The following is an 11839-nucleotide window of genomic DNA, read 5'->3' on the forward strand; positions in this document are numbered from 1 at the left end:
CAAAATGGGGGAAAAAAAGTGAGGCTGGCGTCAGATTGCATTGCATCCAGATTTATCCTCAGATTGTGGAGAGAAATCAAACACGCAAATCTAAAAACATTTGCTTGAGGAAACTCACTTGGGTTATTGTGAGGACTGAACACAAGAACTATTTGAGTCATGTGATCATCTGCAGCATCATCTTCACGGACACACCCCTTTTTTCCTGCCTCACATTGACTACAAATGGCCTTTTCAGAGACACTCATGAACATTTGTAGAGTGACAACCACACGCTGCTTCTCCTCTGAAAGATCAGGAGGATTTTCTATCTCTTAGATGGCAGAGGAGCTCTTACTGGAAAATGCTGCGAAGATCAGCTCGGTGAGTTTCCTCATTGGTTCTCAAACACAAGCGTCAGAGTTCATTCCATGTGCTTTTACAAGCCGGTTTTATGTCGACAAACTTTTTAACTCAAAGCAATCAAAGTTTTCTGTAATGAAGTTGTAAACAAAGAATCTGTGAGAGTGAGACTGTTCCACGTGGCGGTTTGTTGCCCCACAGTTTCATGACTAGTCTAATTTGCATAAAGCTTCTATGGGCTGTTTGTCTAATGAGTGCAGACCTGCTATACTCTCAACAACTGTGACCGAGGTCCTGTGACACAAAAGTCATCATCTTTAATTTCCATCTGACCTTATGATGTGTGAATTATAGTTGTATTTAATAGATTGATGAACATGAAGACTTCTGCTCTGCATCTCTGCACATCCAGAACAGGTCAACTGAGTCAACCACAGAGTCAGACTCTTCATGCTCATATGACACAAGTTTAACTTAGTTTAGCTTTAGGACAAAGACACAAACTTTAAAAAAAAAATATGCAGCTAGTGCTACTTCAAACCTGTTTTGTTGGTCCCTCCACAACCTCTGACTAAAAAACTAACTGAAAAAACACACCAAAGATGAGCTGCAAATGTGTGACCATGGCTTCTAAATATTTATCGTTTTTTTAATTTTTTTTTGTTCCTTCAGAGTCTCACCAAGTCTCTGCTGGCGGCGGCTTTACTGGCATCGTTTGGCAGCTCCCTGCTCTACGGATTCAATCTGGCTGTGGTCAATTCTCCGGCATTGGTCAGTATCAGTGAGTGATGTAGCTACTGCTAAAAATGCCACACAACTTACACATTGCTAGTCATGAGATGGCCTTTTGTTTGGCGTGTAAGATCCTCAGCGTTCCGCTTCCTGCCGCTAAGCGTTAGCACTGCGTGTCACATTACTGTGTTTGCCTTGCTTCAAAAAATGTTACACCCTGTGAACCGTGGCCTTAATATTTACGCCTTAAACACCCTGAGAACATTTGATGGTGTGGAGAGGACGTTCCAAGCTTTGTGTGGGCAAAACGATCAAGAAACTTTGGTGTTCACCTGATTTTCACCTCGCCAAATCACATTCTAAGACGTTAAGCTTTTTTCTGATCTCTACCCATAGGGGACACTAGCTGACTGCAAGCCAGGGTGATAGCAACCATGTTGGCCTGAAGAATCAGTACATCTCTGATGTTCATCATCGCTGTTTAAATGGTGAACTGAGTTGTGGCGTTTCACTAGCTGGAGCTCAAAGTGAGGCTTGGCCAGGTCGTGAGGCTGCTGTCGACCATCCATTTGCAATATCTCAAGTCCTTCTTACCTTGAATTGTATCAACAAAATATGCTCCCACCAGAAAAAAACAGCTATTTTGCTATGTTACATTTGCCTCTCTGAAAAGTCTGTGTTTATCTGGTCATCATTGAAACAGGGAAAGAGGCCTCATCTGTTGTCGGAGGACCCTTCCTAGCCCTCGGCTGCGATGCTCTGCACCACCGTAGATAGATAGAAAGCAGCTGTGGAAAAGCTTGGTCTGATGCCTACAGTAGCTCCACTGTCGTATTAGCTTGGCTTCTGTAGCTCACTTGGTTGTGAGATAACACTGGTAACTACTGTGCTAGCTAGCCCACTGTACGAGTTTTTTTTGCTTGGTACCATTCTGTAACAGCTGAACAGTTATATGGTCACAATTTCCTTATCTGGTCCAGTGAGTCAAGGCTGAAATGTGTATCACTCTCTCCAACATCTACAGTACTATCACCACATTCTCACCCCTAAGGTGTCTCCACCTGAGCTGTTGGTCAGAGTTTGTTCTTAGTGACGTTTTACCAAGTTTCAAGTGTGAAGTGAGGCCTGTAATTCTCTCGTGTTTTAGTCACAATGTTTAAAGAGGATTTTCACAAAGCAAATTTAGGCACGTGTCATGTATAAAAGCGTTTTTCTCTGCTGGTCACTTTAAAACCCCCCCTGTCGTCCGCCCAACAGTACATCAAGAGCTTTTACAATGAGACATTCATGGAAAAGTATGAATACTTCCCGGACGAGCATCTGATCACCATCATGTACTCACTGACAGTCTCCATTTTTGCCATCGGCGGCATGTTTGGGGCTCTGTTAGTGGGCCGGCTGGTCACCAAATTTGGACGGTGAGTAACCAGAATGACCTCCGTTGCTAGTTGAATATTGTTTTCAACGTTTAATGGATTGTAACACAAACAGGAAGGGAACACTGGTGAAATCCACAGTACTGGTGTTTATTGGAGGGGCTATGATGGGACTCAGCAGGACGTTCAGGATGCCATTGATGGTCATCGCCGGTCGCTTCATTGTCGGTCTGCACTCAGGTGAGGCTGCACATCTTTAGTTTCGCTGCCCGATCATTTATTTATACTTGTGTTGTGTCGCACAGGGATCGGTCTCAGTGTGGTGCCCATGTTCCTTGGTGAAATTGCCCCCAAAAATCTTCGTGGCTTCCTGTCTCTCATTCCCAGCATCCACATCTGCCTGGGAGTCTTCATTGCTCAGGTCTTAGGGCTGCATGAGCTGCTTGGACAGGTACAAAACCAAGCTCATCCATGAGGCTAGTTGTTACAATGTCACAATAGTAATGTAGGCCTCTATTGGTGGATGCCATTCAGAGACTTTGCAAAAGAGAACTTAATGCACCACAAATTGTTTTGAATGTAACACTGTAGATACTACCGTATATTTGTTTATCAAGCATAGGCTCCTCACAAAAACAGCAAGGGTAGCTTGGTAAAAAATGGCTTTGGAAGAGAAACATTTCATCATATACAAGCTCTCATTGTAGCGGCGATCCCTGAATTATCCCACATAGGGATGGTACACAAGTACATTTTTGTAAAGAACATGATCATAAATCCCAAGTGTGACTGAGTTTGACAGCACCGGTAGAAAAAATGTATAGTTCATAAGGACATAATTTAATTTTAACATATTCTGTTCGTTTTCAACCATCAAATCTGAAGATATTTTTAAAGACATGTTTTCTTTTTCTTTTTTATAAACAGGAGGAACACTGGCCTTTACTCCTTTCGCTTGTCGTGTTTCCCGCCATTGTCCAGATGTTACTGTTGCCATGGTTTCCAGAAAGCCCTCGGTACCTGTTGATAGAAAAAGGCAATGCTCATGCCACCATCGAAGGTAAGACAAATCTGTTTTAGTGCAATGTGCAGATGTTTGACGCCATAACTCAGGCTGGAGGACGTTATTGAAGGTGGATTTCAATTCGACACACAGCAGGATCTGATTCACGAGATGCACGGGTCGCCAACATTATATACTGTGCTATCATTAGCTCAAAAACAACACAATGAGATCAACTTTCGTTGAGGAGTCAATGTGAAACCACCAGAGACCTCATGGCAGACAGACAGGACAGTTTAGATTGGACAATGAGATTGTGAATGCAGCATAGTACGATCTAGACATAAGCATTGTTGAGTACAACTGAGTCTCATCTGCAAATTTGAGCCACTCGAAACTTGGGATAACTCTCGAATGCCTTGTGTTGTGGATGCTCTTCCCTCCAGCCCTGAAGTGGTACCGAAACAACAGTAACCTCCAAGTCGAGGTGGAGGAAATGCAGGAGGAGCAACGCTCGCTCAGCACCATCCAGACCATCTCAGTCTGGCGTCTCCTGAGAGACCGTTGTGTCCGCTGGCAGGTCCTCACCATCATAGTGCTCAACGTCGGCATGCAGCTGTCTGGCATTGATGCGGTGAGAACTTATTGATACTCTCTTCATGTGATGTCATGGTGGGTGTGCAAAGACTGTGCAGTTATGATATGAAAGTGCCCAGCTGCGCCGCTCACATCTGCACTTCATCACCGTCCCAAATGCATTCAGCGTACGCCAAAGCAGGGGGCAACAAGGTCACGCTTCATTATCTTCAGGTCCACCTATCTCCTCAGCACTGCACTCGGAGCTACATGTAGATGGAAGTGCTGGGCTTCAAGGCGTAGATGTTTCACTTGTCCCAGCAGGGGGTGCATCTGCTCAGTCTACTGCTCGACAAGGAGCATGGAAGGCGTGTTTAAGAGGACAAAGTGTGATAGAAAATTTGACCAAAAAGTATGTTTTTTGTTGTTGTTTTTTTCGAAAAGGTACCCTTAAACTGTGTGTTATGAGAACCTCTACTTGAAATTAAAATTACTAGCTGGTTAGCAAACCACAACCAAAATGGAAGCTTCATCTCACTTCACAAATGGTTTTAAAATATGAGAGCTAAGCAGTCGTGTTGGTGACAACATCATCTACCATGGCATTGTCGAAAGTAGAGGAACCAGAGACGGCCATAGAAGCCCTGAACCTTCTGCTTTGCTTATCCAGCATGACTCTAACTCTAAGTCTATCTCCAGCCCCCTTCTATGTTCTGGCTGTAGTCTCTGTTAAATACTGCTCCGATTAGCCAGTCTGATCACCCTAAGAAAGAGTTTGGCGTCAGATGCAGGAGATATGGAATTACTGTGTCTCAAAGAACAAGATTTAATGGGGGCAACCTGCATACTCCCACCCACAATATTAGAAATGAAAGCAAGTCGATTGTCCACCAGCAGAAAGTGGACCGCAAGAGCGTCATTATCATGAAGAAATAATCAATAAAGCACAATGTTTTCAGCAGAAATATTAGCTCGGATAAATGCGCACTTACTTCTCCACCGGAGTCCAAATGGTCTTCACTCCATTTTTCCAGCCAGAACTATTGGATTCGCAGGTACAGTACGAAGCGCGTCACTTTCTTCTCACAAATTCTGAACTTCTGAAGCCGGGATAGTTTGAATTCTTGCCGGTAGTAATGGAGATGGAATGCTAAACATTCAGTTAGTAAATCAACAAGACAGCCTTTAACCACAGACATCACGCTCTTGTGTACATCTCACCAGTGATGGATGTTGCATCAGCAAATGTGATTAATGAGAACAGGCAAATTAATTTCAAGGGGAGCACTTGTCAGAGGTCCATATCCAGGAATCGCTGCATCTCAATCACATGAATGATGGAGGGTCTGGTGGTAATGATGGGTGTGATGGATCACATGGAGATCATGGCAGCGTCATTCTGTTGTTCTCAGCCAACTCATGTTAAAATGTATCTGTATTTACCTGCAAGAGTTTTTCTGTCTATAGCACAGCCATTTGACTCTGGACTTTCTTGCCTTGTTTCAGATCTGGTTCTACACCAACGATATATTCAGAGGAGCAGGGATCCAGGAGTCTCAAATTCAGTACACAACGGTGGGAACCGGAGCCATCGAGGTCATCTCAGGGATGTTGGGTGTAGGTGTTCTTCTTTCATTGGTTGATCGATTCACCATGGCAGAGTGGTGGGGAGCCTTCACAGAGAGAAGAATTGTTGCACAGCCAACTCCGAGGTGTTTTTGCTGAGGGGCCAAGAGGCCTGTGGTCAGAAGTAGTTTCAGCCGCATGTATTTGCTTCACGTTACTACTTAATGCCAGTGAGTGTGTGTGGATCCACCAGTAACTATGGAGCTTTGACTTTTTGACCCACAAACTAGGTGTTTTTATTGAGTCATTTATACACTTGGAACAAATGAAACTCTTCAAATTGTTACCCAAAAATTAAACAAATACGCGTGTAGATAATGTATTTTTTTACCACCCCCCCAAAAAATACCCAAAATTCCTGAAAGCCTGGAGACATGATGCAAACTGCTTCGACTCCTTCAGTACCCAAATGAGCTTCCAGCTCTAGCTCAAGGGCAGCTCCCTTTCAAAGTCAAAGGAGTCCCATGCATGTAAATGTTTGATGACATATTTGTATTTTCCTTAAATAAGATATTGGTGTTCATTCATGCCCTCAGTCACTAACTATATTTCTTCCATTCGTCAGTGTTTCACAATCGATCGTGTCGGCCGCAGACCTCTGCTCATTGGAGGCTTCCTCTTCATGGGAATCTGCTGCGCTGGGATCACGGTCTCCGTCCTCTTCCAGGTGAGTGATGCCATGACTGTGCGCATCACAGGTGTTGCTCTAATGTGAGTATGTTCAGTATCAGTTTCATGTATTTTCAAAAGGTTTTAGATTTTTCAAATGTGATGACAACCATCCATCTGAACTAACTATAGCATGCTAACTATAGCGGCGGCATGTCAACCACATACACATGAACACACACTGAAAACATGCTAGACTATGTGCAGAATTGCAGTATTTTAAAGAAGACATGCTGAAAGGCTCAAACCATTGACAGCTATAGTTTCATGTATTCATGTCTACAGTTACCCTCATGCTTGATACAGTCTAAACTCCCAATGAAAGCCTTCGTCTTCTTCAATGTAACGCCAAACTTATTGTTGTTTTGTGAGTCTTTATACCTAAAAAGCTCTAAAAACAGAGCTTCCCTACCACTCTAGCTGCTAGGCTTCTGTTACAATCTAAACCAGAGGAGTGCAGAGGGCGACTCACGAGACCAGATGCGGCCCTTTATCTGTATTTATGTGGCCTCGAAACAAGGTTTCTTTTTAAATCAAATTATTATCATAAGTAATGCTTTATCAGTAATTCACCTTCCTCCAAATAAATAAATTAGAAATAAATAAATAGAATATTATTAGACGCTTTATTTGTTGCACTTAAAAAAAAAAAAACAACAACGTGTAATTAAGTGTATGTATCACCGAGTCACCAAGATATTCTCCTGAATAAAATCATCCAATATTTTGGATTTATTTTGAGGATCTTGAAACAAAATGCATAATAACAATGTCACTATATTGTCACACTTTTCCCTATTTTATCACATTTAAGAAATAAACAAATTAAATAACAAATTCAAATAACATTTTCGAAGATTGATGATCAAGCTGAAGCTGAGAGCTGATATTAATCAATGTTAGAGTAGAATACTGTGAAAAGACTGAGAATGAACCTCTGGATAATTTTGATAAATAATAGAATATATATTTTTTAAATAATTTACTTACTAAAAATTTGTATTTTGGAAATCACTATTCAACTTTCAAATCGTGTCAGAAGTCAGAATTCTCGTTCATTTTTTTCTGTTGTAAACACGTGGCCTTAATAAGTAACTATTGTCATCCACTGACAAAATATTGATACAAAAAAATCCATGATGAGAAATAGTCCCCTCTTTTTTGTGGATTTTTGTGGAGTGCGAACTTGTCACGGTCGTCTCCTGACACACACTGTCACATATAATGAACCTCATGACATATATTTAAAAAAAAAAAAAAAACGATTGGGACCAGTGAAAAATGTGCGTCAGTTCTGGTCACGACATGACACACATGACTCGTCGTTCCAGGCTCATGTCGCCTTCATGCACTACATCAGTGTGGGCTGTGTGGTCGGGATCATCGCTGGATTCTGCATCGGACCAGGTGAGAGAACCACACGCACACACACACACACATACAAGTCCGATGTAACACTGCTCCCTGCTGGACACACGCGCAACAGCAGCCGCTGTGCTCCATCCGTCTTGTAAATGAGGACCCACCATAAGTGCCACACTACATCTACTCCATCTATTCCCGGTTTTGTTGAGGTGAATTAAGAGGCAATCACTTACAACATCGGAGGCCATGCTGAGTGGACCTGCGAGGATGATCTGTTGGAGAGAGTCCGGTATGGTCGGGCTCTGGAATCTATACTTCTGCTGCTGCCGCCATTCGACCTTTAACGGGCCATTGTTCATCAGCTGGCCCTGATGAACACCTTCGGAGGGAACCCCCCACCACCTCCACCTCCACCTCCAGCCATGCCACAGATGTTGACGAATTATGGCCCAGTTACTGTTTGACAATATTAAACATTCCTTTATGCAATTATGGCGCTGGGATAATGAGGCCACAGTTGTTATCGGTGCTCTTCCTTTCGCATCCTTCACTTCGACAATGAAGAGTAATGTGTTTGGAGAGAATATTCGGAGGCCATTGTTGACCAGCCGGACTCCCATTCTAAAGCCTCCCAAGAAAGTTCACTGGCTATGGAGAGCGCAATTGAATCAGCCAACTGCTGTGTGACATAAATTGAATAATAACCTGATCGATAATCTACATTTATTATTAAAACATTTCTCCTGTATCTTGAGCACAGAAGATAAAGCTGTCATCTGTAATATAAAACAAACAAAACTTTAAAATGTACACACGCTATAAAAACACCAAGAATGTCCAGTGTCTAGCTTGAGGCAGCTTTGAGCTAGAGATCTCCACATGGAACTTTGACTCTCCCAGCAAAAACATAAAGAATTGTGAATTGTTGTTGTGAGTCGTATTTGTCGAATTTTCTCTGTGGGTCTCTGTCAGTCCACCCCTTTCGCCCTTTGACCTCCTTGACTCCCTTGACCCGGGCATACCATCTTAATAAGCATAAGTAAATGAATGGACCCTGGTCATGTGATTGTAGTTCTGCACCAGGGTCGGCTGGTGAAACATCTCCATGCATATCATTCAACAGTTGTTATTGAAGACACAGCACAAAATAACAAAAATCTCATAGAGTTTCCATCATAATACTTGGGACACTGCAGAAAAGTGCCCCTCAGGCAGCAGATTCTAGGGTGCAGAATGGTTTAACTTCTGCAGCCTGTGACCATTTCTTGCCTGTCATCTATCTATCTATCTATCTATCTATCTATCTATCTATCTATCTATCTATCTATCTATCTATCTATCTATCTATCTATCTGTCCGTCTGTCTGTCTGTCTGTCTGTCTGTCTGTCTGTCTATCAATCTATCTATCTATCTATCTATCTATCTATCTATCTATCTATCTCTGTCTATAGGAGTGTGGGAGGAAACTTGAGTGTTCAGAGGAATGGCATGAGCATGCATGACAACCAACTTTTATAATGCAGACAAAATGATGCATTGAATGCAGTTTAAAAATATCAACCTAATGATCGATGTCAGGTAGAAGAACATTTTGTCTCTTTGGTGACTAAAGTGGGGCACGTTGTCCTCCAGATAACTCTGAATCTCTCTTGATGTCTATTTCAGCCGGCGTCCCATTCCTGATCACCGCAGAGCTGTTCAAGCAGTCTCACCGGCCGGCAGCCTACACCGTGGCCGGCTGCCTCAACTGGTTGTCCAACTTCACCATCGGCTTCGTCTTTCCCTTCCTGGAGGTCAGACTCATGTTCTACTTTTCGACCGGGACTCACACACTGTGCATTTCAACAGAAAGCTCAGAGACCGCTGACATTTGCTTTGAAATTGTCATCAATAAAAGGCCTGAATATGAGTGAAATGTCAAGGAGATGTATAGAAAGTCACAAGTCTTGTTTACTTTAATGCCAGCTGGAGTTGCCTTTGAGGAATTTAATTTTAAATGTGACACGCAGGAGCTACGGTGGCTCCCCTCAGTGTCAGACACAGGTCACTTTTAATAAGAGCTGCCTGCTCCAGTCTGAGAAGAGGCGACTCCCATAGCGCCAATTAAATTACCAATTAAAATGTCGACCTTGCCGCCTGTCAGTGTCCTGGGCGGAGTTCAGACAGAAAGTACAGACTAAATTCAGTTTGCCGTTAGAGTTGGGGGTTATTTAACCGCTAAATTAATCTGCAGCTTTACACAATAAAGAATTTTATAGGCCCTTTCATATTTAAAAAATAATAAAACATTTGTGAATTAACAAATTTGTTGGGAAATAATGTGCATGAATGCAGCAAGTTTTTATTTAGACAATAGAAATGGTGTAAAAGAAAATATAAAAAAATAAATAAGGGGAAATAGTAGATAAAGGAAGCTAAATAAATGAATAAATAAAAAGGTTATCGCTTTTTTCTAACCAAAACACACAAATGGAACACACCAGGTATCACTGTTGCAGGAGGTGCCCATTTTCAGATCATTTTGAGGAGCATTGTTGTCAAAGCCAGTGTGCTTTTGCAAGAACATTTCCAAAATACCCTCATGATCTTAAATAATCATCTTAAATTCCACCTGTCAAGAAGCAAAAAAGTCCAATGCAAATACACAAAAATACTCCCCAAATACTTCCCATTGTTCACCATATCATGAAGCCTTTTATTCACATACACTGTTTTTGTTTTGACCCCTCTGCGATTGCTTGAACCTTTTGCTATGTGGGGTCGCAGGTCCTCCATTGAGTCAGCTGCTATTGAACCGATTGATACAGTGTCAGATATGTTCATGATGTATGGAAAGAGTTTCACATCTGTGTCTTCGTCTTCTGCCCTCACTCCTGTCCTACACCCTCTCACTGGATATCTGACAATACAGTTGTCTCCACCCTGCCTTCACTCTCCTCTTCAGCCCATTTGACTTCTCTCCATTATTCTGAATGAATGACCCAAATGTCCTGACCATAACCTCTCCTGTCTTAATCTCCTCTTTGACCTGGTGACATCCATTTTTCCCTTCAAAGTGAAAGAGAACCCCTCAAGCCTATTTTAAGATGACGCTCCCAGAAGTTAACTGGTTTGTTTCCTGAATAGCTCTCATTTGCATCTTAATTCTCTTGTCCCTTCAGATTTCTTTAGGTCCTTACTGTTATCTGATCTTCTGCGGCATCTGCCTCTCTGTGGCGCTTTACACCATCTTCGTCATTCCTGAGACCAAGAACAAGACCTTCATGGAGATCAGTCAGATGTTTGCTACCAAGAACAAGATGAGCGAAGACGACGTCAACGCCAACGGACATCTTAAACTGTCTCAGATGAACATGAACGGCTACGGGAGTCTGGGTATTCTACGTGAAAAGTGAGTGGGAGACAAAGACAAAAAACCACCATGCGGCTGCGTCATGTGACACCCGTGCGCATGATAGCGTACAAAATAAAATACAGTAAGGTTTGTAGCAATGTAAACAGACAACAAAACCCATTGTTTTTCCACAGCAGCGCGCCAGTCACAAGGTTGCAAGCGTTTCAAGCCTCTTGACGGGAAATTAGCTCGGTGAATCTGTCTCGGATTTCTAACCTCTTCTCATGACTCATTGTTCTTGCCAGACAGTCCCTCACATCGTTGGTCAGATATCTATTAGTGACCAAAAGAACAAGCAGGCGGCGCCTCTTGTGGAGCACAGGAATGGAAACGGCTTCATTTTGTTTCAGTGGATAAACTCTTCGTTCACAGAGTGTGTTTTTCAGTCAGGTGCTATATTTGTCTTTTAGCCGGCACTCAAGCTTGGGCCAAACTCCAGACTCAGATTTAGTGCCAGGTCACACTCGGTCTCATCATCTCTCACATTAGGGACGTTAAAAACATCTGAGTGACGCTGCAAAATAAAAACTTACCTCATATTTATTCACAAGTGTGGTGCTTGCCTCAACTTTGTTCTTGGAAATGTATTATCGAATGAATGGGAGATCGTTGAAGTATGATAAACAAGGAAGTTTGCTTTGATGCTGAAACCAGTTAAACACTGATCATGTGGACAAAAGTTGTGTGGCATCCCAACCAGAGCAAAAGATGAACAGTGTGCGACGTAAATGGCTCCTTACCTTTCTGTGGAATGA

General features: G+C 42.5%; 1 protein-coding gene across 1 annotated transcript; it reads left to right on the forward strand.

Annotated features, from left to right (window-relative positions):
• Positions 1-267: 267 nt before the first annotated feature.
• LOC128754250 (solute carrier family 2, facilitated glucose transporter member 5-like) lies at positions 268-11618 on the forward strand. Its single transcript, XM_053856734.1, has 12 exons — positions 268-363; positions 1015-1113; positions 2332-2492; positions 2566-2690; positions 2756-2901; positions 3378-3510; positions 3900-4087; positions 5536-5646; positions 6221-6322; positions 7656-7731; positions 9356-9483; positions 10852-11618. Exons 1-12 carry the CDS (start codon positions 319-321, stop codon positions 11083-11085), a joined length of 1548 nt encoding a protein of 515 aa, XP_053712709.1. The 5' UTR covers positions 268-318; the 3' UTR covers positions 11086-11618.
• The last annotated feature ends 221 nt before the right edge of the window (positions 11619-11839 follow it).

This window comes from Synchiropus splendidus, chromosome 2, assembly GCF_027744825.2.
Source record: "Synchiropus splendidus isolate RoL2022-P1 chromosome 2, RoL_Sspl_1.0, whole genome shotgun sequence".
NCBI lineage: Eukaryota > Metazoa > Chordata > Actinopteri > Syngnathiformes > Callionymidae > Synchiropus > Synchiropus splendidus.

Excerpts from the sequence above, each read along its gene's own strand:
- LOC128754250 (XM_053856734.1), top strand. The coding sequence starts at position 319 with ATGGCAGAGGAGCTCTTACTGGAAAATGCTGCGAAGATCAGCTCG. Across the intron at positions 4,088-5,535 it reads AGCTGTCTGGCATTGATGCG|ATCTGGTTCTACACCAACGA; the intron begins GTGAGAACTTAT and ends GCCTTGTTTCAG. Across the intron at positions 6,323-7,655 it reads CGGTCTCCGTCCTCTTCCAG|GCTCATGTCGCCTTCATGCA; the intron begins GTGAGTGATGCC and ends TCGTCGTTCCAG.